At 46.0% G+C, this 24,519-nt stretch overlaps 9 protein-coding genes across 9 annotated transcripts; 5 read left to right on the top strand and 4 right to left on the bottom strand.

The window, feature by feature from the left end:
* Positions 1-1,022: 1,022 nt before the first annotated feature.
* On the top strand, positions 1,023-1,948 carry Triagg1_1368 (uncharacterized protein; the record flags this gene model as incomplete). Its single annotated transcript, XM_062895430.1, has 2 exons — positions 1,023-1,341; positions 1,434-1,948. The coding sequence occupies 2 exons, from the start codon at positions 1,023-1,025 to the stop codon at positions 1,946-1,948; spliced, it is 834 nt and encodes a 277-aa protein (XP_062759707.1).
* A 214-nt stretch (positions 1,949-2,162) lies between these two features.
* Positions 2,163-4,020, bottom strand: Triagg1_1367 (uncharacterized protein; the record flags this gene model as incomplete). Its single annotated transcript, XM_062895429.1, has 6 exons — positions 2,163-2,277; positions 2,336-2,541; positions 2,609-3,204; positions 3,275-3,687; positions 3,750-3,811; positions 3,865-4,020. 6 exons carry the CDS (start codon positions 4,018-4,020, stop codon positions 2,163-2,165), a joined length of 1,548 nt encoding a protein of 515 aa, XP_062759706.1.
* A 309-nt stretch (positions 4,021-4,329) lies between these two features.
* Triagg1_1366 (uncharacterized protein) lies at positions 4,330-6,172 on the top strand (the record flags this gene model as incomplete). The annotated part of the gene is made up of 3 exons (XM_062895428.1): positions 4,330-4,435; positions 4,717-4,929; positions 4,989-6,172. The coding sequence occupies 3 exons, from the start codon at positions 4,330-4,332 to the stop codon at positions 6,170-6,172; spliced, it is 1,503 nt and encodes a 500-aa protein (XP_062759705.1).
* Positions 6,173-7,183: 1,011 nt separating this feature from the next.
* Triagg1_1365 (uncharacterized protein) lies at positions 7,184-8,503 on the top strand (the record flags this gene model as incomplete). The annotated part of the gene is made up of 1 exon (XM_062895427.1): positions 7,184-8,503. One exon carries the CDS (start codon positions 7,184-7,186, stop codon positions 8,501-8,503), a length of 1,320 nt encoding a protein of 439 aa, XP_062759704.1.
* A 243-nt stretch (positions 8,504-8,746) lies between these two features.
* Triagg1_1364 (uncharacterized protein) lies at positions 8,747-13,112 on the bottom strand (the record flags this gene model as incomplete). The annotated part of the gene is made up of 7 exons (XM_062895426.1): positions 8,747-9,885; positions 9,964-10,119; positions 10,189-10,236; positions 10,295-10,354; positions 10,434-10,667; positions 10,741-11,715; positions 11,786-13,112. 7 exons carry the CDS (start codon positions 13,110-13,112, stop codon positions 8,747-8,749), a joined length of 3,939 nt encoding a protein of 1,312 aa, XP_062759703.1.
* Positions 13,113-15,143: 2,031 nt separating this feature from the next.
* On the top strand, positions 15,144-16,572 carry Triagg1_1363 (uncharacterized protein; the record flags this gene model as incomplete). Its single annotated transcript, XM_062895425.1, has 3 exons — positions 15,144-15,273; positions 15,524-15,553; positions 15,614-16,572. 3 exons carry the CDS (start codon positions 15,144-15,146, stop codon positions 16,570-16,572), a joined length of 1,119 nt encoding a protein of 372 aa, XP_062759702.1.
* A 60-nt stretch (positions 16,573-16,632) lies between these two features.
* Triagg1_1362 (uncharacterized protein) lies at positions 16,633-18,414 on the bottom strand (the record flags this gene model as incomplete). Its single annotated transcript, XM_062895424.1, has 1 exon — positions 16,633-18,414. One exon carries the CDS (start codon positions 18,412-18,414, stop codon positions 16,633-16,635), a length of 1,782 nt encoding a protein of 593 aa, XP_062759701.1.
* A 1,583-nt stretch (positions 18,415-19,997) lies between these two features.
* On the top strand, positions 19,998-21,629 carry Triagg1_1361 (uncharacterized protein; the record flags this gene model as incomplete). The annotated part of the gene is made up of 1 exon (XM_062895423.1): positions 19,998-21,629. The coding sequence occupies one exon, from the start codon at positions 19,998-20,000 to the stop codon at positions 21,627-21,629; it is 1,632 nt and encodes a 543-aa protein (XP_062759700.1).
* A 265-nt stretch (positions 21,630-21,894) lies between these two features.
* Triagg1_1360 (uncharacterized protein) lies at positions 21,895-24,314 on the bottom strand (the record flags this gene model as incomplete). The annotated part of the gene is made up of 11 exons (XM_062895422.1): positions 21,895-22,448; positions 22,502-22,820; positions 22,875-23,045; positions 23,095-23,332; positions 23,389-23,472; positions 23,528-23,627; positions 23,680-23,771; positions 23,840-23,934; positions 23,987-24,044; positions 24,098-24,161; positions 24,212-24,314. The coding sequence occupies 11 exons, from the start codon at positions 24,312-24,314 to the stop codon at positions 21,895-21,897; spliced, it is 1,878 nt and encodes a 625-aa protein (XP_062759699.1).
* Between the last annotated feature and the right edge of the window lie 205 nt (positions 24,315-24,519).

Below are 24,519 nucleotides of genomic sequence, written 5' to 3'. Positions count from 1 at the left end.
CTGTCTAGCTTCAAGTTCGTACATAGCCACATCGTTGCTGTGGATCGTGGAGACAAGTCCGGATAGATGTCCTCGCATAGGTATGTTTTCTTTCCGTATACCCTGTAAGGAAAGAAAAAAGTCAGCCCATGAAACTCACATCAGTCTGTACCGTTACGTCACTCATGGCTTAATCAATGCGCACGAGTTATATGGATTGTTCCCCTAAGTCGCTTCCTAGATGAGTATGCGTGGCCGAGGAGTATAGTTGTTTTACCATAAAATATCATATTTTATTTTTATTCAAGTTTTCATCTACGATTGATTCCAAATAGCCATCTTCCAATGATGAAACCTTGGTTCAAAGTGGTATTCAGTACATGCAAACTAGCAATATATCGCCATTGTACCATAATTTAATATTGCTCCCACGCAAGCACAATTCCAGTCTTGACTTCTATAACTATATCAATCTCATACGTTAATGTTCTTAAATTTATTATTTCCCTACTGTTCCAATATCAATTCCTATCTAATGATTCAGCGGTGTCTCCTATGATACATGAGACGTAGGGTAGCATATTTGTTGAAATTACATACATGTACCTAAACTTCCAATATCCTCAGTCGATTACTTGCTTTTCATAAGCACTAAAGTATGACTCCTAATGATGTACGTTACAAAGAATGGATCCTCGTTGTCAACTCGTTCACCCAACTAGGAAAGCGAGAGCGATTCAGGGCGTCATTTCAGCATTCATACCTCCAGTAACCAGATACTTAAGGCACTCCAGCTCTACCTTTCCAACACAGTATTCACTCCAGAGCTCATAAGTGTTCCCATCAACTGTCGCGTTTCAACCAAGTCTGCAATTGCATAAAAATTTGCAACAAATACTGCCCCCTTTCTCAACTAATTATCCAAACTATCGGCTCTATCTAGACCCTGGAGTTGCACCTTATCATTGTTTCATCTACCAATACATGTCAGTTTGTATTGAAGCCACTACTGCAATCCTTTTCTAACCACTGTTTATATCAGCATGTCGGCCCTCTCACCCTTCACGTCTTTGCCTCTGTCAACCGTGACGCCACTTGCCACCAATATTGCCATCATACCCGAAGTGTTGACGACGATTCACGTTCCGCCGACTATAGAAGTCGCACAGAATGGCTGGTCTTCTTTACCATTGGACCCAAGTCAGCTATGGGATGGCAAACCATTCAAAAACATCCCTGGACCCATTCTCGTGGATGATATAAAGTTTCCCGAGGACATCATTGCTATTGAGGTTCAAAAGTATGCAAAGGCCATGTTACCTATCCAAACTTTTAATCACTCTATGAGGGTGTTTTATTTTGGTGAGTGAACTATTTCATCGCTAGCTTTACCTCCAGTGTTTTATCATGTGGGAGACCTCATATACAACTATAACTAATGGAGTTTAATTTAGCATCTGCTATTGTCAAGCAGCAGTTTCCAAAGGAATCGGAGACTTTCAACTTTTCAACTCTTGCTTTGGCCTCTCTTTTGCACGACATTGGTACAACTAATGACAATCTAGTCAGCACTCACATGTCGTTTGAGTTTTATGGCGGTTATAAAGCGCTTAGTCTCCTCTTAGCACTTGGCGCACCAAAGGACCAGGCTGAGGCAGTCGCTGAGACAATCATCCGGCACCAGGACCTTGGCACTGCGGGCAATATTACTCTCTTGGGCCAAGTTATACAGTTGGCTACAATTTACGACAACGTCAGCGACCACCCGTACCTAAAGAATATCACGGAGCTTATCCATGTCGACACTCTCAAAGACGTTGTTCGAGCATTCCCCCGCCAACATTGGCTTGGATGCTTTGCGGGGACGATTGAGCGCGAAGAATCGCTTAAGCCATGGTGTCACAGCACTCATATCCCCGATTTCGCTCAGGCAGTCCTCAACAACACCTTTATGCAGCCATATGAGTGAGAGAAACCTCTCTTCATGTGTCTCATTATACAAACCAGTTTCTATAAGAGACTAGCTTTATATAGTACTTTACTTTCATACAACTCTTATAATATTTAAATCATTATGTTTATTAATTAAACGAAAGTATTTTCAAGTAGTGACAATCTTGCCTGAGATTAGTTTAGGATAGTATCATAGGATGACTCCATCCTCAATGTCAGCTGATATTAATTTAGGCAGCTCGCTTGCCATACGGTTCAAATGGGAACAAGACTGCAAACAAGGCGAGTCCTCCGTAGAGAGCCGCGCATACAAACACTGGGCCTGTGGTTGATGGATCGGCGTACCTGAGCATAGTGTTAACAACCCACGATTTATACAATTAAAGGACAGATAGAGACATACGTGGCTACGACAGCCGAAAAAGCTCCAGCTAATCGACAGAAAGCAACGGCAATACCGTTGGCTGTACCACGATGGGCAGAGAGCAGAGATTCGGCAGTGTATCCGTAGAGCACGCCGTAGTAAATCTCCAGAGTAAATGAGATGATACAGCTGTAAGCAAGATTCTCCACTTGCGACTTGACTTGGGAGTATGCAAAAAAGAAGGCCTATCGTAATACGAAATTGTTAGTCAATCCCTAGAAAAGTCGGCAAAGGTAGTCTTCATCAACTCACCATAGTGATCAACGCGCCAATAACCATGGTGTACTTTCGTCCAAGAGGCTTCCAGTTGGACATGACAGCACCTAGAACGGGTCCAAATATTCCACAAATCTGAACCAGGGCATAGTTTCTCCAAGTCACATTGGTGCTTGTTACTCCAAATTGCACTCCTCGGCTGGCCAGGTAGTATGGTAGGAAGACATTGAACAGAGGGTAAGCAAGTCCAATGCTAGACCAAGAGAGCCACAGAAGAATTGTCGTGAAGCCCATCTTCTTGGTGAGAAACAAGCTGCGTAGATGGATCAGGAACTCGCCAAAGGAGAAGCGATTCTTCGAGTGCGCCGATTTAACAGTTCCGCAAGCTTCCAGGTGCTGGATTGTGAGGTGGCAAGGGCGATTGTACTTCTTGGCGATCCCTTGAAGGTTTTGGACAACTTCCTCGTCTCTGCCTTGGCCCAAGAGAAACTTGGGAGTTTCCTGGAGACGGATGACGGTGACTCGAGCCACGGCCAGGACTGCAATAAAGGCTCCCATGGTGTACATGAGATATCTCCAGCCGCTGTTGTTTGCTCGGGTACAGTCACTCGCATCGGCACATGAGAAATTCGCTATATGCCATAATCGTCAGCGCTATTGATCCAACGGTATAAAAACGGTACCAAGATAGGAATGACTCACGCATGAATCCCCAAGCAACAAGCCCAGCAATGGTGCACCCAATACCGAACCAAGCAGGCAGCAAGCTGAGAAGCCATTGCTTGTTTGAAGGAAGATATTCGAGAAAGACGGCGGTATCCAGGATAAGATTTCCACCAGCTCCAAAGGCGGCCACAGCAATCAAGACACCGAGTCCGGCCCAGTTGGGAGCTCCGCCTGCTGCGATTGTGAAAACTGAGCAGATGAAGAGCGAGATGTTGAAAGCGATTTTACGACCGATGATGTCGGCAAAGAAGCCCCAGAACAGGGCTCCCACAAGCATTCCCATGTACAGAGCGATGGTCAAGCCCTTGTCATATGAAGGCTGGAATTCGAGCACAGCCTGGACAGCGATGATGCCCTGAAGAGATAGTTGGAGGGCATCTACACCGTATCTATAGGGAGACGAACGTAAGCAGCTGAAGCATATGAGAGATGTAGATGTCATGTAACTCACCCAAAACCGTTGAGGAAGAAGAGTTTAAGATGATAGTTGGTCCAGCCAATCTGATCCAGTGCCTACTCCTATTAGCCTTCACAAATGATTAACACCCTCGTGTCTCACGACTTACGTTGTTGACCAAGTGCATCTTTCGGTCCAAAGCCGGATCGAGCTCTTGCATCCCAACCACCTCCTCAGCCCCGCCTGAGAGATCGGGCTTCTCATCTTGAGGATACTCCCTCTCAACATCTCTTCCTACCTCAATCACATCCTCATCTTTCGCCATGATTGCAATGTAGAAATAGGGGGCTCAGTTATGCAGAAGCTGGCTCAGTGATGATGGATGTCTAGCCGAGCAAAACTGAGAAATCTTTTCTGACAAGGTTGGGGTTGGCGTGATCCATATTAAATATGTCTTCAGATGTGGTGTTGGATGCCCGATTTGCGGAAACTGACCCGTCATCTTCCTTTTACCCTATCAACAGCCTCGTATCTCTGGCGGTATGTAACTAACCAGGATTTAGTGAGATAAGCTATAAGGAAAGGCGTCCGACTTTCGTTCATTCTAGCTCATCTTTACTTGTCAATCCCACACATGAACGCACTGGTTCGTGCGGAGGCGAAATCCATGGATCCCAAATCTCGGGGCCCCGCATTCGACGGCTTATATGGAGCGAGTATCGGCGAGTGCCTGAGCTTCGGTGAGGTTACGTTACGGGTTGGTTGATAGGAGCCTCGGCCGTAATCAGCACTAGCTGTAGCCACCAGACAGCCGGTTCCTAAGACTATTGACACTTTGGAAGACCAATTGTTAGCTTATCCAGAGAATCGACACTTGTGGCATTGGCAACGGCTGAAAGGCAGTTTTCCAAATGTTCTTTTGCCGTTTAGACGAAGCGTACGAGCGCCACACAACGCTACTAATTTTACATGCAAGCCATATATCTATTTAGCCTCATCGTGTGATTTTGCGATAACGCAGAGCTCGACGAATGGTCTTTTGAGAGCGTCTACCAGTGCCTCTTTCGAGGTACAGACGATACAGGTATCAAGATGGGCTCTATTGTAGATACTGCCACGGCCGGTCCGGCTTTGGACTTGACGGTCCTTGGTATGAACAGCGGAACATCTATGGTATACTACCTCACTCCCCGCGTACACATATTTATCAATAAGAAGCTGACGGGCATCATCTGTAGGATGGCGTGGATTGTGTTTTATGTCGATTTAGACAAGAAGACCCAACACAGCCAGTCAACTTGGAGTTGCTCAAGTATGGCGAGACGCCGCTTGATCCAGAGATCAAAAAGCGGGTGATGAATATGATTCTTCACAACTCTACTTCACCAGAGGAGATTGCAGAGATTAATGTTATTTTGGGAGAGACTTTTGCTAAAGCAGCGTTGGAGTTCATCAAAACGAACAACATCGACAAGTCTACAATAGACATTATTGGATCTCACGGACAAACAATTTGGCATATCCCTCATCCAAAGGACCAAGTCAGGACAACGCTCAGCATGGGCGAAGGAGCCGTCATCGCGGCTCGTACAGGAATCACCACAGTGACCGATTTCCGTGTCAGCGAGGTTGCTGTTGGTCGTCAGGGAGCTCCCCTTGTTGCTTTCTTCGACGCCTTACTTCTGCACCATCCCACCAAGCTGAGAGCCTGTCAGAACATCGGGGGTATCGCCAACGTATGCTTTATTCCTCCAGATACTAAAGGAGAGCTGAATGATGGATTCTTTGACTTTGATACTGGCCCTGGAAACGTCTATATCGATGCCGCTGTTCGCCATTACACTGGCGGAGCAAGAGAATATGACAAGGATGGCGAAATGGGAAAGCGGGGAAAAGTAGATGAGGAGATTGTGGATGAGTTCATCTCTTCTCACCCCTACTTTCAGAGACCCATTCCCAAAACAACAGGTCGCGAAGATTTCCGCGATACTTTGGCGCTGGAGATTATCTCCAAAGCTGAAGAAAAAGGTCTCTCGGCAGATGACGTGGTCGCAACCATCACGAGAATCACAGCTCAGTCTATCGTGGACCACTACAGGTGCTTCGCGCCGTCACAGGATATCGACGAGATATTCCTCTGTGGCGGCGGCGCATATAATCCCAACATTGTGGACTTTATCCAGAAAAGCTATCCCGCCACAAGGATTTACATGCTTGATGCGGCTGGTATTCCGGCTGGTGCGAAGGAGGCCATCACCTTTGCCTGGCAGGGCATGGACGCAATCGTTGGTCGACCGATTCCGGTGCCAGACCGGGTTGAAACAAGAAAAGAGCAGATTCTTGGAAAAGTATCGCCTGGCGATAACTATCGACAGCTTATGTATACGGCGATGCAGTTTGGGGCGGGGGCAAAGCTGGGACCTGTGAGGGATTTGATCAACATTGTCGATGGTGAGGTGACGGACAACAAGTGGTGATTGATGAATGGCCGGTTAAAAGATGTAGGTAGTAGAGATGAATTGTAGATAGAACCTGTAGAAGAAAGACTTTGGACTTCGCCGTCATGTTTCTTTTCGCTTAGACTGTAAGACGAGATGTACTTTATTTTTTTGAATGGCGACGTGCTAGAACTATTGTAGATCATTCGATTACTTATTGCTAAGTATAGGTACTTCCAGGACCAATGAGACCGGGCGACTTTGGCTTGTCTGTTGATCCTGAAATATAATTAGGGTTGCAATCTACTGTATATATCTTACAGTGTCTCCCAACTGCTACCAGAGGGATTTAAACACCCCTGGCAATATTGAAGGCTGTATAGAAGAGGGGCTAGTGATTCCTTCCCCGCTAATGTCGTACTATGCAGTAACGGCACTTGTATGTGAATGTCCGTGTAAGTGCGTAAGCACCCCAGATTCCTGAAATCACACCCTCTTCCTACAGGCATCAACTATGTGCTTATAGTCTCTGCTCAACTTGCAATTGTTTGTCGCAACCACAAATAACTATTTTCACGCCTTTCCTATATCGAGAGTAACCGGCATTTACAAGCCGTACGACCGGGCATGGAAAATATAACGCCTCTCCGACTCCGCTCGCGGGAACTAAGCGGGCTTTTGCGGCGCAACCTTGCAGGCCGTTTGACACTTCATCATGAACCATGCAGATGAATATTGAAGCCTCGGCAACTAAACTATGTTGATAATGAAGGATTCAATTGACAACCTCGGACGGTAAGTGAAATACAAACGTACAGTAATTGGGCGTCTTCTTACCGCCCATGTCTAAAAAAAGCCACCAGGAATGCGGAGAGCTTACAGCCCAAACTCATTCAAGGTGACTGTGTTTAGCCGTTAAAGTTTACCGACAACTATAAAAGGTGTAGGAAAACTCCTCCCGTTAGCAACTCTATCTTGTAAACTAGACAACTCAATCCTTACCCCACTCCAGTGAGAAAGACTGTATACTATAACTATTCGTTTGGAAACATGGCAAACATGGATATGGCAAAGATTATCAAACCTTGGAAACTGGATGCTCAGCCGACATATATATTTACTAACGCGAAACTGGTCGATCCCGTTCATGCACAAGTAACCGACAATGTTACAATCAAGACAGTCGGAGGCAAGATCGTGTCAGTCGATACAAACAGCAGCACTTCCCCTACCACTACTGATGGCGACATTGTTGTCGATCTCAATGGCAAGCATATATGTCCTGGACTCATCGACTGCCACGTTCACATTGCTGTCGTTCCTGGAGAGGCCAGTCTCAGTGCATACCAATCCATGACTGAGAGAATCAGTCTCATCCGACAGCCCTGGGTCCTCAAACCGATGATTGAACGGGGATTCACATCCGTTCGTGATTGCGGCGGTGCGACCTTGGCTATGAAGGAAGCCGTTGAGGAAGGAGTTTGCATTGGCCCTCGACTCTTCATTGCCGGATACGCGCTCTCTCAAACTGGTGGCCATGGCGACATGCGATCCTCGCATGACCAAAGTCCATGTTCTTGTGGTGCTGTCTCTGCTATCAGTCGTATTGTTGACGGAACATCTGAGTGCTTCAGAGTTGCGCGCGATGAGCTGCGCCAAGGAGCAGATTTTATAAAGATCATGGGTGGCGGAGGCATTGCTAGTGCTACGGACAAGGTTGAGAACCTTCAATTTTCCGATGAAGAGATTAAGGCGATCGTTACTGCAGCAAAGAACAACGGAACCTATGTCACAAGCCATAGCTACACGCCTCAAGCTATTCAACAAGCCATCCGGCAAGGCGTAAGAGGCATTGAACATGGCAACCTCATTGACGAAGAGACAGCCAAACTGATGGCTGAGGCGGGCACATTCCTCACGCCGACGCTGATTACGCACGTCATGTCAAGGCAGCTCAACTTCCTCCCACCCATCTCAGCGGCAAAGAACGACGAAGTCCTCCAGAAAGGCCTCCATGCCATCAAGATCGCAACCGACGCCGGCGTTACGGTATGTTTCGGCACCGATCTCCTAGGACCACTTCATTTCGCTCAGAGCAAAGAGTTCTCTGTACGAAGCCAGGTACAGACACCTGCGGAGATTCTTCGCAGCGCAACTGTCAACGCGGCAAAGTTGCTTATGAGAGAAAACGAGCTGGGACAGATTAAAGAAGGATATGCTGCGGACTTTATCGTCTTGAATGGCAATCCTTTAGAGGATATTACCATCCTAGATCGTTCTGCGGAGAATATTCTAGCTGTTGTCAAGGATGGAAGGGTGTTGACTTCAAAGTTGGATGATGTCAAGGTAGATGTGCAGAGTAGGCCATAGGTATAACATGATTGCTGTAGATTCAGGTATCCCCGTTTCGTTACTAATGACTGAAAACATGGGGGAGAAGAAACTTTATCTCTTCGCCGAATAGATGCTCTCTGTTTGCTATATAAAAACGCTTCAGAAAAAGTTGTTTGAATGAGAGTGAAGAAGTAAAATGCCAACTCATCCTCCTTCAATTACCTAACTCCGAATAGTCCCCCAGGCCTCCTAGCTTCCATCCTGCATTAGATCAAACCACTACTTTTGTCTCCCCGTAAATCGAGAGTCAGCTTGTTCTCTTTGACCACGGGTGCCTTTTCTCCCAGTTTCTTCTTCGAATTCGCTGTCACTGGTGTCGACATCTTCTTGTCCTTCTTCCGACATCTCATCTGACCCTTGTTCGCGTTGGTCCCGGCGCTGCTGCCACGTATCAGAGGAGTCGTCGTCATTGTCATCTTCTGCAACGCCTTCATGATCCCGGCTTGGTTGCGGCTCTCTTTTCTCCTTTCTCCGCTGATGATTGCCATTACCTCGGCTACTTGATTCCCTTCCGATATCCGATGGAGGGGCATTCCGCTGTTGGTATGACTTTGGCGATGGTCTTGGAGATGGTTCCACCATCTCAGGTCGCAAAAGACGCTGGACCCGGTGATCTTTTGAGGTTGAAGATGGCTCGGTTTGATTGCGATCACGCATAGACCTGTCATTCTGAGACCTTCGAGATTGCTTTTCTCGAAATCTTTTATTAGCCTCTGCGGAACTTTGCGCTTCGTAGCTTGGTTTTTGCTGCGGAGAAGGCGGTCTGTAGCTCCCACGCTTCCGTTCTTCTTTAAACATTTCATAAAGCTCTTGTGTCGAGTATATCGGATCTCCTCTATTCGAATTCTCTTCCACGCGGAGGTATCTCTCCCCAGCCACTTTGGCAGTGGTGGCGCCGTAAAGTTCGGCCAAGTAATTTGTAAATTCAAGATAAGCGTTGCGCACGGTTTCGAAATGTTCGACGGTTAGTTCGACAGTTATTTTGTCAGCGGCTTCCGAATCGAGACCGGCTGGTTTTTTGTCTTCCTGAGCTTGATATTCTGCGAGCGCCAAGGCTGTCTGACAAGCGTTGCGGATCTGACGCCCATTCCATCGCGAATCGGAGTAGTACAAATAGTGCATCTTGGCAAACCGCTTGATCCGTTTATAATCTATCTGAACGTCACGATCCATTCTCTTGAATCGACTCTGAATAAGATCAAGATTGAGTTTGAATATGTCGACTGTCTTCTTTTCATCAAGTTCAGGATAATAAAGACTGATATGGATTCGCGAGGTAAAAGCCTCATCAAAATCGCCGATACGGTTCGTTGTCAAGAACAAAATTCCGGCATAATACTCTAGAACACGTAAAAAGGCTAACAGGGGTTGATCAGTTGGATGTGTCTCCGGGGACCTTCGAGGTCGATTGAATAGTAGCCGATTTTCCTACTCACCTGCTACCATTCCATTCCGGATAAAGTCTGTTTTATCTCTTTGAGCAAGAAAAACATCGGCCTCATCTAATAGGAGAATGCACCCCCATTTTGTAGCGAGATTGAAGTTTGTTTGAAGTGTCTTTTCAACATCTCGTGCTGTAACTCCCAAATCACCTATAATTTGATCAGTATAGAGCATGCCATCTGGAAATTAGTCCTGTTTGTAAGCCAGATGGCGCTTACCGCATGTTATCTGAAAAAGAGGCTTTTGAAAACGCTCGGCTACGCCCTCTGGATGTATCTAATGGTTAATACAATGTCCTGTCTTGGTTATCTATGCGGTGCTCACCTGCTGTAGATGTCTTGCCAACTCCAGGAGCACCATGTAAAAGTAGAATCAAACCCTTCCCTATGGTCTGGTCAAAAGCTGGTTCAAAATATCAAAGGAATAAAACTGAGGGAAAAGGTAGCAGGGAAAACAAACGCACCTTTCCCCCGGACAATATCCACTTGTTCCATTTGAGCCGCCTTTGCCTGTTTGTCTTTGAAGTGCTGAGTGATGAGTGAAATTATCATATCTTTATGTCCGCTCTCCAAAACAAGTTGGTCGAATGCAGTCTCCTTTTCTTTTCCAGTGTTGCCATCCTCCACTCGTTGGCCAGTAACTGGATCTACCGTGGTAGTCTCCCGCACCTCAGTCAAGTAGGTGAGATCCAATTGTGCTATTATAAAGTCAGCTCAGCCCTATCACTTTGACAATTTTGACATTGAAATTTGTCTTAGCGTATTACATACCCCATTTTCTATTGCGTAAAACAAATCCGAATACTCGATAAGACATGATGACCAGTTCCTCATCGGAGAATGTAGGACCATCGCCTGATGATGTCTTCATTTCATCAAACGGTCTCGGGCAGATTGCCACAGATGGGGGCTCTTCTCTGTCCTTCTTGGACAGGATGCTGTTTATATAATCATTGCGCAGATTCTTGTCCACGAATTTGTCGTCTTCATATACCGTTTCATAGAGACAGCACTCACACCGTCCGGCGGAGGATTCTTGATCGTCTTGGCCCTCAACAGCCTCACCGATAAAACCCTCTAGAGAGGGTCTTTGTATGTGCTTTTGTAACTCACCTTCTGCTGCAAAGCAAGTCGCAAAGTCAACTACTACTTGACTCTCGACTTCTTCTCTAACAACCATAGTAGGACCAGAATAATACATATGCTTGACGGCGGCGACTTGCACGAATTTCGCCCCTCGTTGAATAAGATTGGCTCGACATCGATCTTGTTCTGGAATCTCCTCGAGCTCCTTCCGTGTCGTGAAGTTGAAATCGTCTTGTTTAAGTTTATGAAATCGGAGCGGATAAACCTCCAAAGAGGTAATGTCTCTTTCTCCATCAAATCTCTTAACCTCAAATGTTCGTAGAACCGGCCCGATATATTTTCCATCAAAATCGATATAAGAGCAATGTAAAGTAAATTCTGAGGGCTCAGACTTATCGTCGTCTTTGCCCTTGTATGCATAGTTGTAATAGAACAGGCGGTTAGAAATCGGTCGGTGCCTGGAACTGGCGACTTGGATCACGCGGTATGCCTGTTTACCATCGAGGCCAATCACTTCCGTTCCGGGTCGATAGATGTGCCATAAGTCCGAGAAAAAAACTTTGCGGCAATCAGAGCTTTGCAAAAATTCAATTCTTGCCTTAATGTGAGCATCAAAGCACTCCAAAACACATCTCAAGTGCGCTCTAGCAGTCGGCGACTCTATGATGCTGTTAGTTTGGAATGAACTCTGAACGATGATGGCAAAAATGCTCTCAGTGCTTTCTCTCACCCAATATTATATCGTCATAACTGGTTTTACCGGCGAGGTCTAACATCCGATCTTGGGTTTCAATATCCTCTTCCCGCCGTGTGAGCCAATTCCGTAATCTATATTCATAGTGGGTAATTGCTTTGAACGGTCGAAGGAAGACGAGAGACGGCTCGCTGAGATCCAGTTGGACTCCATCGGGGTCAATGAGCTTTGCGAAAATCTGAAGAAACAGGCTGGAATGAATCCTTATTCTCTCAGGTAACGGACCTTGACCTCGTGATCCCGTCGACAACGTTGCAACACTTTGTTTCTGGGCTTGAGATTTCTTCGCGAGGCGATCACGCCTGTTCCAATTGTATCTCACGTTTTCTTTTTCGATCACTGGCTCACCTACAAGAACATCAATTACGTAAGAGGTGTTCTCTTTTGCCTGGCCCAAGCCTTTGAATGAGTTCCAATTAACCAAGTTGGCCTTCGGCACCGCATAAATTATCGTTTCAGGCACTGCAGGAAGTATTGTTTCAGGCTTATTACCCTCTGTCGTGGTCGTTTCGTCGTTTGCATGTTGATCTTGTTCGGCCGTTTTCAATTCAGCCTCTCGTTCCAACTCGGCCGCCATCCGCTGTTCCTGTAGCCTTGCCTCCCTCTGCTGCTTCTGTAGCCTTCTGTTTAGGCGCATCCCAATCAAGTCTTCAGTGATGCTCTCTATACCCAGTTGTATTGCTCTCAAATGTTCGCGGCGTTTAAGTATAAGTTTCTCACGTTGCGATCGGTCTTCATCATCCATATTGTTGTCATCGTAGGCGTCCTCATCGTCGGACCCAAGATCATTGAGATAACGATTTGCGCGGTTCCTACGACCGAGCATTAAAAAAGCACCGGCCGTATGCTTATTTCGGGAAGAATCACGCAGTCTTTCAATAATTGGTTCCAGTGAAATTCCGCTCAAGGAGGCTTCCACGTCATCTCGATCATCCCACTCCTGCCAATGCTTACGCAGACAATTTTTGATACGTCGTAGCTTCTCGAGCTCGCCAGATGAGATTTGCGACGCACTTTCCTTTGCATTTAATGAATCAACACCAGCCTTCATTTGCAGACGCTGGACTTGCTCTCTCAATTCTCTAATCTCTTCGGATATAGTGGAATTGTGATCGATCGGAGCGATGTCTGTCAACGCAGCAACTTCCACGGTTCCTGAAAGCTGTTGATACGGTTCGCTTTGTCGAGGATCATTATGTAACACCTCATTGTCATCATTGGAAGTATCAGGAGAGGCTTGAACCTCAACAGAGAGGCCTTTGGGGCAGTCTGGCTGCATCGTCACGGTTTCACCATCCGCCATAGCACGAATGTACCACAGTTATCGTACGACGCAGCTAATGAGGAATTCGCATATAATGTGAAAGTTCAACCAAATGGAAATGAAGAGGTAGCTTGTCAGAATATAGCTGATAGAGTTTGTGTAGCAATGTTGGAGGGTCGAAATTGATGTTTATATTATAAAGAAGGGATAGCGGAGCAAGAAGGGAATAGAAAGACTGAGACTGCAAAATGAATAAGTGCATACAGATAACAATATAAGCACCTAATCAGCTTAATGAGTAGTACTTTAATAATAAAAGGCCTTTTCAGCCAGCACCTGAATTTAACTACGATATACCTATAATAGCAGTTAATATAAAAACACAAATACAATAGTAATTACTAAAGAAATAAAAATAGAATAATATTTATTAAATAAATATAAACATAGTAGTAGTAACTAAACATATATAGATTTAGTAGCAGGTATTAAAGAAATATAAGCATAGTAGCAGGTACCGAAAGAATAAGTATATAATTTAACGCGTGGGTGTTCATAATCTTCTTTGTCTCGGGTTTTCTGTCCCCCGCTCGCCGAGGTATCCCATATAGGACTTAGAAGTTACATTTGCTGTATTACTCTTAAGACGCCATATATTTGTAAACAATTACAAAAGTCGGGCAGCTTGTAATAATTGGCCGCCACCTATGAGACGCAGAGCTTGGCTGCATTTATTGCACACCATCATGCGCACTACAATCAACAACCGACCAATAGACACTGCCTTCGGTGACGGAACAGCTGGCAATGCAGCGCAGCAATAACAACAGAAAATGACTCAACAAAATCAGGCTCGGCCAAATACGATGGCACGGCGTGATTGGATCCAGGACATTTCCGTGGGGTTGCATTAGGAGCTGAATATATCATTGGGCGGCGCGGAGCAGCGTGATAGATTCGTGGCATCGTAGACGCGTTTCCCAGCTTTCTAGTTCTTCTGTTCTCCCAAAGAGATATCGGCCTTATAATTATCGATATCAACTAGTTCTTTGGAACCCCCAAGACCCCAAATTCAAGTTCCCGAACCATAATTGTATCTTATCCTATTCTTCGAAGCCGACATTCATGACAGGGTCACGCTTGGCAATTCCTGATCTGGGTAACCAGCCGCCATCAGTCGATTTCATCGAAAATCGCTTATCAAAATACTCCCGAGCCTTCACTGACCCACTTGTTCGGTTTGATATGCGTTCACAGAAATTCGTCTCCAGATGCTTCGACAATGAATCAAAAGATATTTCACGTCAGGGGCCTGAAGCCAGCGTGATACAGATCAATGATGATGCGAATCTTCCAGTAATTTCTCTTGCGGGTGATTCTTCACTTGTGGCTACTATAGACAGTACGAGTACTGGAGCAATGAAATACTGGGACGAAATGTTTCCCGATGTTTTAGAGAGATTTCGAAATACTCCAACTACTAAGACAAAAGGTGACGAGTTTCAGATCAGAAACGACACATGCTGGCATGATATATATCTTAAGCTTGAAAAGGCTCGATCGCAGTACCTGAATCAAGGTAGTAAGTTCGAGCAAGCGTGTCGTCGAGGTGTCAACCACGCAAAGACGGCAAATACTTTTGCTAGGATGGCTCAAGATGCAGTGCCAAGTAACCCTTATTCAACGCCAGTTCTTGGAGTTGTTCAACTCATATTGAATGTAACAATTCAATGATTTTGTCTGGCAACCCCGAAGAATGCTAATTCGAGATATGCTCAGGCCATGCAGACAGCGGCTGACGCTCGCACTCAAGTACTCGATGCTTTCGAAAGTCTTCCGTCCATGTTCTCGGAAATTGAGTCACTACTATCATCATTCCCAGAAAACGACACTGTGAGGAATGCGGCGATTGACTTCGCATTGGCTCTTCTTTGTGCTGTTGAAAACACGATTGCGTTTTTTTGCACCTCGAGAGGTAAGATCATGAACTGTGAATGATCTTTTTGAACCGAGCTTGATTCAATAGCGGTGTCATCGTGAGTAATAGCTGACAAGCAAAAAGGAAAGAGAATGGTCAAAAGCATTTTCGAAGGCACCGATTACATTAAAGGCTGGAAAGAGTCGATCAAGTCTATCGAGCACAAACTTATCGACCTTCGAGCTCAAAGCAATGCCGCAAACTTTAAGGCCTCCCGGCAACGTGAGTTAGATACTTAACAAGGGCATCAATTTACTTAGCTAACATTATGCCACCACCAAAGATAGACAACGTATCGAAAAAAAGAATGACTTGATACATGATGATGTACGACGAAGTGGAATTAAAATCGACATGATGTTTAACGCAATGTTCAGTATGATGAATGATTATGGTAAAATACGAGATGGTAAGCACCCCTAAGCCTCTCTCTAGATCATCGCGTGTGAAATCTTTAACTAATGTTCTTTAGACGCTATAGAAAGAGAGAGACGGATTATCGGTAGGTCATCTATATAGGACGGTCTACATTTAACAGCCGGTGCTAATGACATTGAAATAGCTGACTTAGCACGACAGAGAAAGAAGAATAAGCACCTTTATGCTGAGATTGAAATACTACGCTCCAGATCGCCAAGCCCAAATGCTCTAATTTCGACGCAGCAGCAAGATGAGATATCTACACTATACTTCGATAATAAGGGTCTGCAAGACCTACTACAAATTGAATACAAGGATACTGATCTGCGGTTCATCAACCAGAGAAAGGGTCATCTTCTTATTGATGAACTATCACGTGCTGAGCAACTTGTCAATGATAGGAAGTATCACGCCTGGTTCATGTCGCCCCAGTCGGAAAAGCTCTTTATTCTGTGGAATCAACGCCAGCCAAGGACCCATGCAGGCATATCCCCCATATCAGTATTCTGCGCGTCTTTGGAACCTATATTCAACTCCCACAGCCGATTTATTTGTCTCACATGGTTCTGTGGCCTCCATTCCAAACACGGAAATGATGAAGCTCGGGCTATGCTTGCCGACTTGATCGTTCAATTATGCCAACAACACGACTTCGATTTCGAGAGAGAGTATGACGACACCGACAAGACTCTTGTAAGGGAACACGACCCAAGAGAGCTGTTCCTTCTCCTGTACCGTCTTATACTCTCATTGCCGATGGAAATAACCGTCATATTCTTAGTCGATGAGGCGTACATCTACGAGCGTGATGGGTTCCAAGACGGCCTCAACGTATTTAACGAATTGCTGCAACTGGTAACGAATGCGGCGATTCAAAGTGTCATCAAATTGCTCTTTACAAGCACTAGAAAGGTTCGGTTTCTGAACGAGGCGTTTAGACAAGGCGGCCTGACTTTACATGTCGAGACGGCGGCGCATCAGACGGGGGGGCCATCTCAAAAACGCATGGAGAGACAGATGAGACTGGATTCTGATCAAGGGAGGACTCGAGCGACTGTTCTGGGAAGTGAACAAGAATACTACGAGAGAGATGACTTTTAAAGTATGTATGTCTATGTCAATTCCGCAAAATGTATGTATTTCCAACATTGCATTACAATTCTACTGAGCAACTGCATGTCCGTCACCACGTTGATCACTTCCAGCATGGTACACTCTTTGGCCGCTTGGATCCTGCTTTGCTTGAATAGCCTGTCCTCGGCCAAATACTGCGCGATCCCATCCTGTTATGAGCTCTACTTCATGTCCCAGTTTGCGCAGACCCTCGACAGTCTCTTGAGGAAATCCCTCTTCCAAGCATACGATTGACTTTTGCGTCAACTTGGAATAATCGTCTGTCGTGGCATATTCGGGCATTGTACGTGAAGGTCGAATGCAGATTCTTGGTGAATCCAAAGCATCCTGCGGATTGAAGCCAAAGACGCAAGAGTTGAGCATCACCTGCAAATGGCCTTGGGGTTGCATAAAGCCACCCATAACACCCATGGCAATATCAAGTCGGTCGTTCTTTGTCACTATTGCTGGAATAATCGTATGATAAGGCCGCTTGAGAGGTTTGAGGGTGTTGACGTGACCCTCGCGTAGCTGGAATTGAGTCCCTCGATTCTGTAAGGCGAAACCGCAACCTTTAGGAACAATTCCACCACCAAAATTAGAAGCGAGCGAGCAAATGAAGCTGCAAGCGTTGCCCTCCGAGTCAGATGTAGTCAGATAGACTGTGTCGGAGGCTTTGGCGGGGAATCCGTTCTTCAAAGTCGCATCAAAGGCATCTAGTTTAAAGCTAGATGCTCGCTCAGCCAGGTACTCGTCGTCCAGAAGGCTTTTCCAAGCTGACCCAGAGTGCTCTGGATCCGAAACGTAGGCATCTCCATCAGCAAAGGCATATCTCAGCGCCTCTGCTAGTGTATGGACGTATTCAACGGAGTTGTGCCCTAGGCTCTTGAGGGAAGGAATCTTTCCTGCCTTCTCCAGACTGTCGATGATACCCAACGCCTCTAGTGCGATGATACCTTGGCCATTCGGTGGGCATTCCCAGAGTTTATACTCTTTGTACGATTTCGATATCGGGTCAACAAAGGTCGTTGTGTGATCCATCAAGTCTTGTGTCGTCATAACTCCTTTGAGCTGCTGGAGAGTGCCGACGATAGCCTCAGCTACCCATCCTTCATAGAAGCCTGCTCTGCCTTTCGTGGCTATTTCTCGAAGCACCTTGCCAAGGTTTGGATTTTTGAAGATTTGTCCAGCTCTAGGAGCCTTGCCGTCAGCCAAGAGAAGCTCGCCTCCGCTTGGAGAAACCTTCTTCAGCATCCCCTCGCATTCTATCCATTGTCTTGCCGTGATTTCGGAGACGGGGAAGCCATCTTCACAGAGATCGATAGATGGCTTCAACAACTGTTCAATAGTAACCTTTCCGCTCCCATAAGCATCCATTGCATCGAACCATGCGGCGACTTGTCCAGGAACTGTGACCGAGTTTGCGTTTTGTGGCGAGAGTATATTGCCGCTCATGCCCAACTCTCGGCATTTTTCAATTGTCAACCCAGCTGGTGATCGACCTGAGCCGTTCATTGCAAACGCCTTTTGCTTCTTCTCATCCCAGTATATCATAAACATGTCTCCTCCCACTCCAGTCGAGCATGGCTCAGTCACGCCGAGAGCGGCGGCAGTGGCTATCGCAGCATCGACAGCATTGCCACCGGCCTTTAAGATGTCAAGTCCGGCTTGAGCAGCAAGAGGCTGCGAGGCCGCAACGATGCCCTTTGTGCTATAGACAACTGACCTGCGACTATTGAAGCGACTGAAGAAGGGAGCTGAGGGGTCGAACAAAGCATCCGCACCATCGCTGGAACCTCCCCCAACGGCACCAACTGCGTCAAACGGCATTGTGAGTGATTTGAGTCGCTGTTATCTGGCTCGGTTGACTGAGGTGGTAGCACCTGATGAAAGATAAGTGTCTGCAGGGTGATCTGCTTGATAATGCCCAAGCCGAACCAAAACCACCGCGGAGAAGAAGCCTCATCGTCCATTATCTATACCGAGACAATTCCGGAACCATGACCGATACGGGGCGCCAAGACGCATATTATCTCCTCGATACGCGGTTATAACGGGTTTGTTTCCAGTAGCTCGACTAAAACCCGCCCTATTACCTACAATCTGTCCCCCACTCAGACCATTGTGACCTCAACTATCGTCGTCTTGAGCAGTGAAAGCGGGGTACGATCGACAAGCAGTTACTCGTATAGCCGCGGTGAAGTTTTGGAGTTTTCTCGTGTCATGGCTGTCTTTCTTCAGCCAAGTGCCACTGCGGGGGTTAGATTCACAAGAAGGGGGCAGAAAAAAGAAGATTATGAACACCTACACGATAAATTATACACCAGCCCGTTCTTTCAGTATCTGCGACTATATCTATATTCTCTATTAACTACTACTATATTTATATTCTTCTAGTAATTACTATTATATTTATCTTTTTACAATAACTACTACTATGTCCATATCTTTATAGTAACTGCTACTATAGTTATAATTTTATAGTAACTGCTACTATAGTTATATAGTAAGCTTCGGGTACTGGCTACCTGTAATTAGGTGTTTCCCTACAAAGGTACTAGATCAACTTAGTAGTCAAGTGCTTATATTGCTGTATGTATGCACTTATTGATTTTGCCGTCCCTCTTTTTCCGACCTCCACTCGACTCATTCGTTTTCTACTCAAACGCTAGCCATCCAAGTTGCTGTGTAGTTGTCGAGATAGTAGGGTCATGGTCCCGAAGAGCAATGATCGCTTGAACAACCGTCGGATCTGACAGCCGATATAACGTTACACGATGTCACTTCTTCTGTATCCAAAATCCGGGGTAATTCAGAGGTTCGGCTAAAAGCACTGGTGTTATCAACAAGTTTGAAGCTAACGCGCTGTATCTTCCAATGGCATCATAGGATACGAAGCCATCCGGGGAGATAACGGCAATAGTGTGCTGTCTATTCTTATCATGTCTCATGATTGATTACCCTCCATGCGTCCATAGAACCTAATTTCTCAGCCGTACATGAAGCTTGAGGGAGATTAGACACCTACTATTGACAACAGATAGCACAGGAGGCGAAACTAGCAAGCTACCATCCACGTTGTGGCTTGAGAGGCAACATACAATATCATCTATCTTCCAACCATCAGCCGGGCTTGGGTTACATCCAAGATCGTCTGAAGCTAGGGCAAGCTAAATGGGGGAAGTTGTACTACCGGCATACTGCCATTAAGCACCCATGAAGCTGCAGCACAACCAACCTAACATCCAAACTCCAGCAACAACACTTGTCTAGTGAGTGATACGTGACGTATTACCATCATGGATTAATGCAAGATCGTCAAAACTATATAATACTGTCCCTTGTCACATAAATCCGAGAACCCAAGCAGAAATCATCAAGTCTATTAAGATAATTTCCACCATACCACCATCATGGCTCCAGCCATTCTCGACAATCTCCGTGGCCGAGATGACAAAGCGGTAGCTCAGGCTGTTGAGACTGAAGCTGCTCCTGAAAAGGAATGGGGCGTCATCGTTCAGGGGGCCAAGGAGGCTACCGACCTTGAGCACTCTCAAGGCATCCTCGAGGCTGTTCGTGTACAGTGGAAAGGAGTTGCCTGGGCTTCATTCCTTTCCCTCTCGATAGCAATGTACGGATATGACAATGCTCTCATCAACAACTTCTACGGTTATCCAGCCTTTCAAAAAGCGTACGGCATACCCGTCAAAGATGGTTACCAGGTCCCCGCGAAATGGCAAACTGGCCTATCGCAAGGGAGTATCTGTGGTATCATCCTCGGTGCTACGTTCAACGGCTTTCTCTCGTCAAGGTTCGGTTACAAGAGGGTTATGCTGGCCGGTCTTGTTCTCATGACCGGCTTCGTTGCTATTCCGTTTAGCGCCCAAAACCTGGAAACGCTACTCGTTGGAGAGATTTTCTGTGGTATGGTCTGGGGAACATTTGCGTCTATTGGACCGGCATACAGCTCAGAGTGTCTTCCGATTTCGCTGCGTGGCTTCCTTACAAGCGGTGTCAACATTATGCAAATCATCGGCCAGCTTATAGCAATCGGCGTTCTTGATGGCCTTGTCGGTTTAGACTCGCAGTGGTCCTACAGGATTCCATTCGCTATTCAATGGGTTTGGCCACTTCCGCTCTTCATTGGATGTCTCTTTGCTCCAGAGTCTCCTTGGTATCTCGTTCGCAGAGGTCGCATCCAGGAAGCTGAACACAGCATTCGCCGCTTGAGTTCCAAGAGCGATACAAAGATCAAGGAACATTTGGCCATGATCATCCATACCGTAAACTACGAAGAAGAAATACGAACAGGGTCATCCTATATTGACCTATTCCGAGGCAGCAATCTTCGTCGAACTGAGATTTGCTGTATGGCATTCGCTGGTCAGGTCTTCAACGGTATCTTTATGATGAATCCAGGCACATACTTTTGGGAACAAGCCGGTTTGTCCGCCAAAAACAGCTACAAGGTTTCCGTGGCTGCTACCGCTATCGGACTGCTTGCAACTGCTATTGGATGTGTTCTTATTGCCCATCTGGGCCGTCGCAGTCTCTATCTTTGGGGCATGTTTTTCATGACCATAGTCAACATCCTCATTGGTATCTTGGCAACAGTTCATGCCAACGAGTCAACCAAATGGGGACAAGTCGCTCTAACCATCCTATGGGTATTCTGTTACGATATTTCAGTTGGCCCAGCAGCTTACGCAACATCGAGTGAGGTCTCTGCCGTCAGTTTGCGGGTCCAGAGTGTTGCTGCTGCGAAGATTGCACACCAACTTTTCGACATCATTGCAGCAGTTCTCGAACCGTATATGATCAATCCCACAGCTTGGGGGTGGGCTGGTAAGACAGCCTACTTCTGGGGCGGAACCTCAGTGCTTGTGACGGTGTGGGCGTTCTTCCGCTATCCCGAAACATTTAAGCGATCGTACGAAGAGTTGGATATTTTGTTTGAGAGAGGAATTTCTGCTCGCAACTTTCGCAAGTACGAGGTGGATGCATATGACGTTGAGGGTGAACAAGTTCATGAGAAGACCGGTTGACCATGGCCTTGATATGATGCAGTATTCTAGTTTGGTTGGTCATATTCTAGTTCAGTCTGATGCAGTTTATTTAATATGACTAGTAATGTTTTGTATATCCATCGCCTGTCTTCCCGTATGCCCACGTCTAACCTCGTAAGCTACGCAATACCTTCAAGATCTGTTTTCGCCCGTCATATAATGGATACACGCCGAGTATGAAAAGGCTTATCCACAGCCATATGAGTGACACTGCAATCCACGATCTGAAAAACTATTGAAAGAGTTAGATAACACACGAAACAGGTTGAAATGATGAACTCACGACTTTACTAAAGATGTATTTTGCACCATACATTGGCAGAGGCCACAGCACCCAAATGCCAAAGAAGGAGAAAAGCGACCAGAATAGCGCATATCGCTGCCATCTCAGATCTGTTTGATCATATACAACCTCAGAGGCCTCACTGAAGACGCCGCCTTTGCTGCTTTGACGAATTGGCGCCTCCCGTTCCGATTGCTGGGTCGTTGTATCGCTGTCAAGTAACAGCTTTTCGTCTGCAAATCGCGCCCAATCATAATTATCTGGCCAGATGAGTGACAAGATAACTGTGTACAGCAAAGGGCTGAGAGCAGATGCCACAGTTCCATACATGCAAGGCAGCGTTTGGCCAGTAGAATCGACGGTTACCTCGCCGAACAATGCGTGCGCAGTCCCGAGCCACACACCGAGACCTGTTCCGAGGCCAGCTATAGCCGAAACAACCGCTGCTAAACCGCTTTGCTTATTCCACAAAATCGTGAGGATCAGCGGGAATATTCCAGGGCATGTCACGACTCCTGTAATCAATTTGTCAGTTATAAATCTTTTATAGATATGTTTCTTCTCTTACCAATCATATACAGAGTCCACCCCATGTTAATCCCTCCATAGTTAAACGCCGCAGTCAACCCGGCCGAGATGGCAGCAAAGAGAATGACTCCCAGATGGCTCCATCTGATAACATCTTTGTTGCCTGCATTCTTGTTGATATAGGTTCTGTAAAAGTCGAATGTGAAGATGGAAGACACCGCAATAACTTGAGCTGATAGCGTGGAAGTGATTGCCATGAAAGTCATCAGGAGAACAGCGACTGCACCACCTTTTCCAGCAACTGCCACAGCCACGTATGGGAGCACCAGGCCGTTTGTTACCTCTAAACTAGTCATGGTCTATTGAATGCATAAATCAGTATCAATAGTCTTCAGGTGACAATTGTGACTTACCCGAGGATATGTTGGGAAAATGGGAGAGCTTTCGAGTCCCAGAGCCGCGAGACCCATTATCGTTCCTAGACTCCATGGGATAGAAAAATATGCAAAGCCGCCCACCACATATCCTGGCACTACAGCTTTAGGAGACGCGGCAAATGCTTTAATAAAGTAACTGGTATCCATCTGAATAAGTTAATAGACGTGCTCGATTCGAGGAACGGGCTCCACTTACAATGACGGCTCCAAAGTTTGAAACGAGCAGAATAATGGCAAAGAATATCCCTTGCTGTGAATTCATCGTGAGGAGAGATCCTTGGTAGTTGCCATCAACCTCGTATGAAGGCTGAGCCTTGACTACAAGGTCATACAATCCATCGATGGAACCAACGTCGTGATGTGTCAGAGTTTTTGTTGTGAGGTAGCAACACAAGATGGCAATAACAAAGGTATGTATATAATCGGTTAAAAATCTGCAGGTATAAGAGTCAGCTGTGGGTTTCGACCGCATCCAGGATTAAGCACATACGTTGCTTTTATACCACCAACAAGGGTGTATAATACCACTCCAACCGGCAAAAGAAAGGTTGAAGCCATTATGTGAATGCCTGTTCTGTAGGATGTTAGAGGAAGCCTTCGCTGCAACACACCCAACACATATGTCTTACAGGAATGTGATGACGGCGGCAGCACCCAAGATCATGTTGATGGTATTAAAAAGATTGTTGACAACCGCCAAGAAAGTGAACACAAGATGCGCAACAGTGCCTGGCAATCCAGTTAGCCTTAGTTCAAACCAATTATGGCCACTTATACTTACCATATCTGATTCGAACTATTTCCAGAACGGTGTGTGCCTCTGGGATGCGTTTCTTACAGACAACTCCTAGATATGCGAAGAAAACAATCATGCTGTGAGTTATAAGAAGTCAGCCATCATGAAATGCCAACTGCATATAAGTCATCATAGTAGAACGTACGGTGTACATCCAGCTCCGTACCAGAATCCTCCAGAGACTCCGTAAAGGTACGTCACCAGGACACAGCTCAGCAAAGCTGTGCTCCATAACCACGACTATATCTCTTGGTCAGTGGCTTCATCGTGAATGAGACTGGTAAGTACCTACTGATACTACTGCAGAGGCAACGAGACCAGTTCCCACTGATCGATTGGCAACCATGAAACTAGAAAATATTAATGAAAAATGAAACCCCATTATAGAGAGATTATGACTCACGTCTCGACATTGGCATTATCTTCATTCAAGGTTTTCTTTAACAATCGTGTTATTCCAATCATTCCTAATACCGTTAATACTGGCTAATAGGAGATATACTCGAGAGAAACATACCAAGGGCAAATATGAGTCCAACTGCCACAACTACCGCATAGCCAGCGCCCTGCGGTAAGGGAGATGGGACAACCGTGTCATCGGATCTCAATAGCAGACTCATTGTGAATTTGCTTCACCATGAATGGTACCTGAGCTCTTCAACATCAATATGCATCATTCCATTGATATAAGTAAATGCTTGAGAGCTATAAGCAATAGTTATTGAGTGAGCGTCATCGTAGAACGGCATGGCGTGATGAGTTGACATCCAAAGGCGCATCCTCTTTTCACTTATATGAGACCATCAGAGCTAAATATGTCGTCAG

Source organism: Trichoderma aggressivum, assembly GCF_033847375.1.
Source record: "Trichoderma aggressivum f. europaeum strain CBS 100526 chromosome Unknown scaffold_003, whole genome shotgun sequence".
Classification (NCBI taxonomy): domain Eukaryota; kingdom Fungi; phylum Ascomycota; class Sordariomycetes; order Hypocreales; family Hypocreaceae; genus Trichoderma; species Trichoderma aggressivum.
Note: the sequence above shows the minus strand (reverse complement) of the source record. Positions and strands in the feature narration are given on the sequence as shown.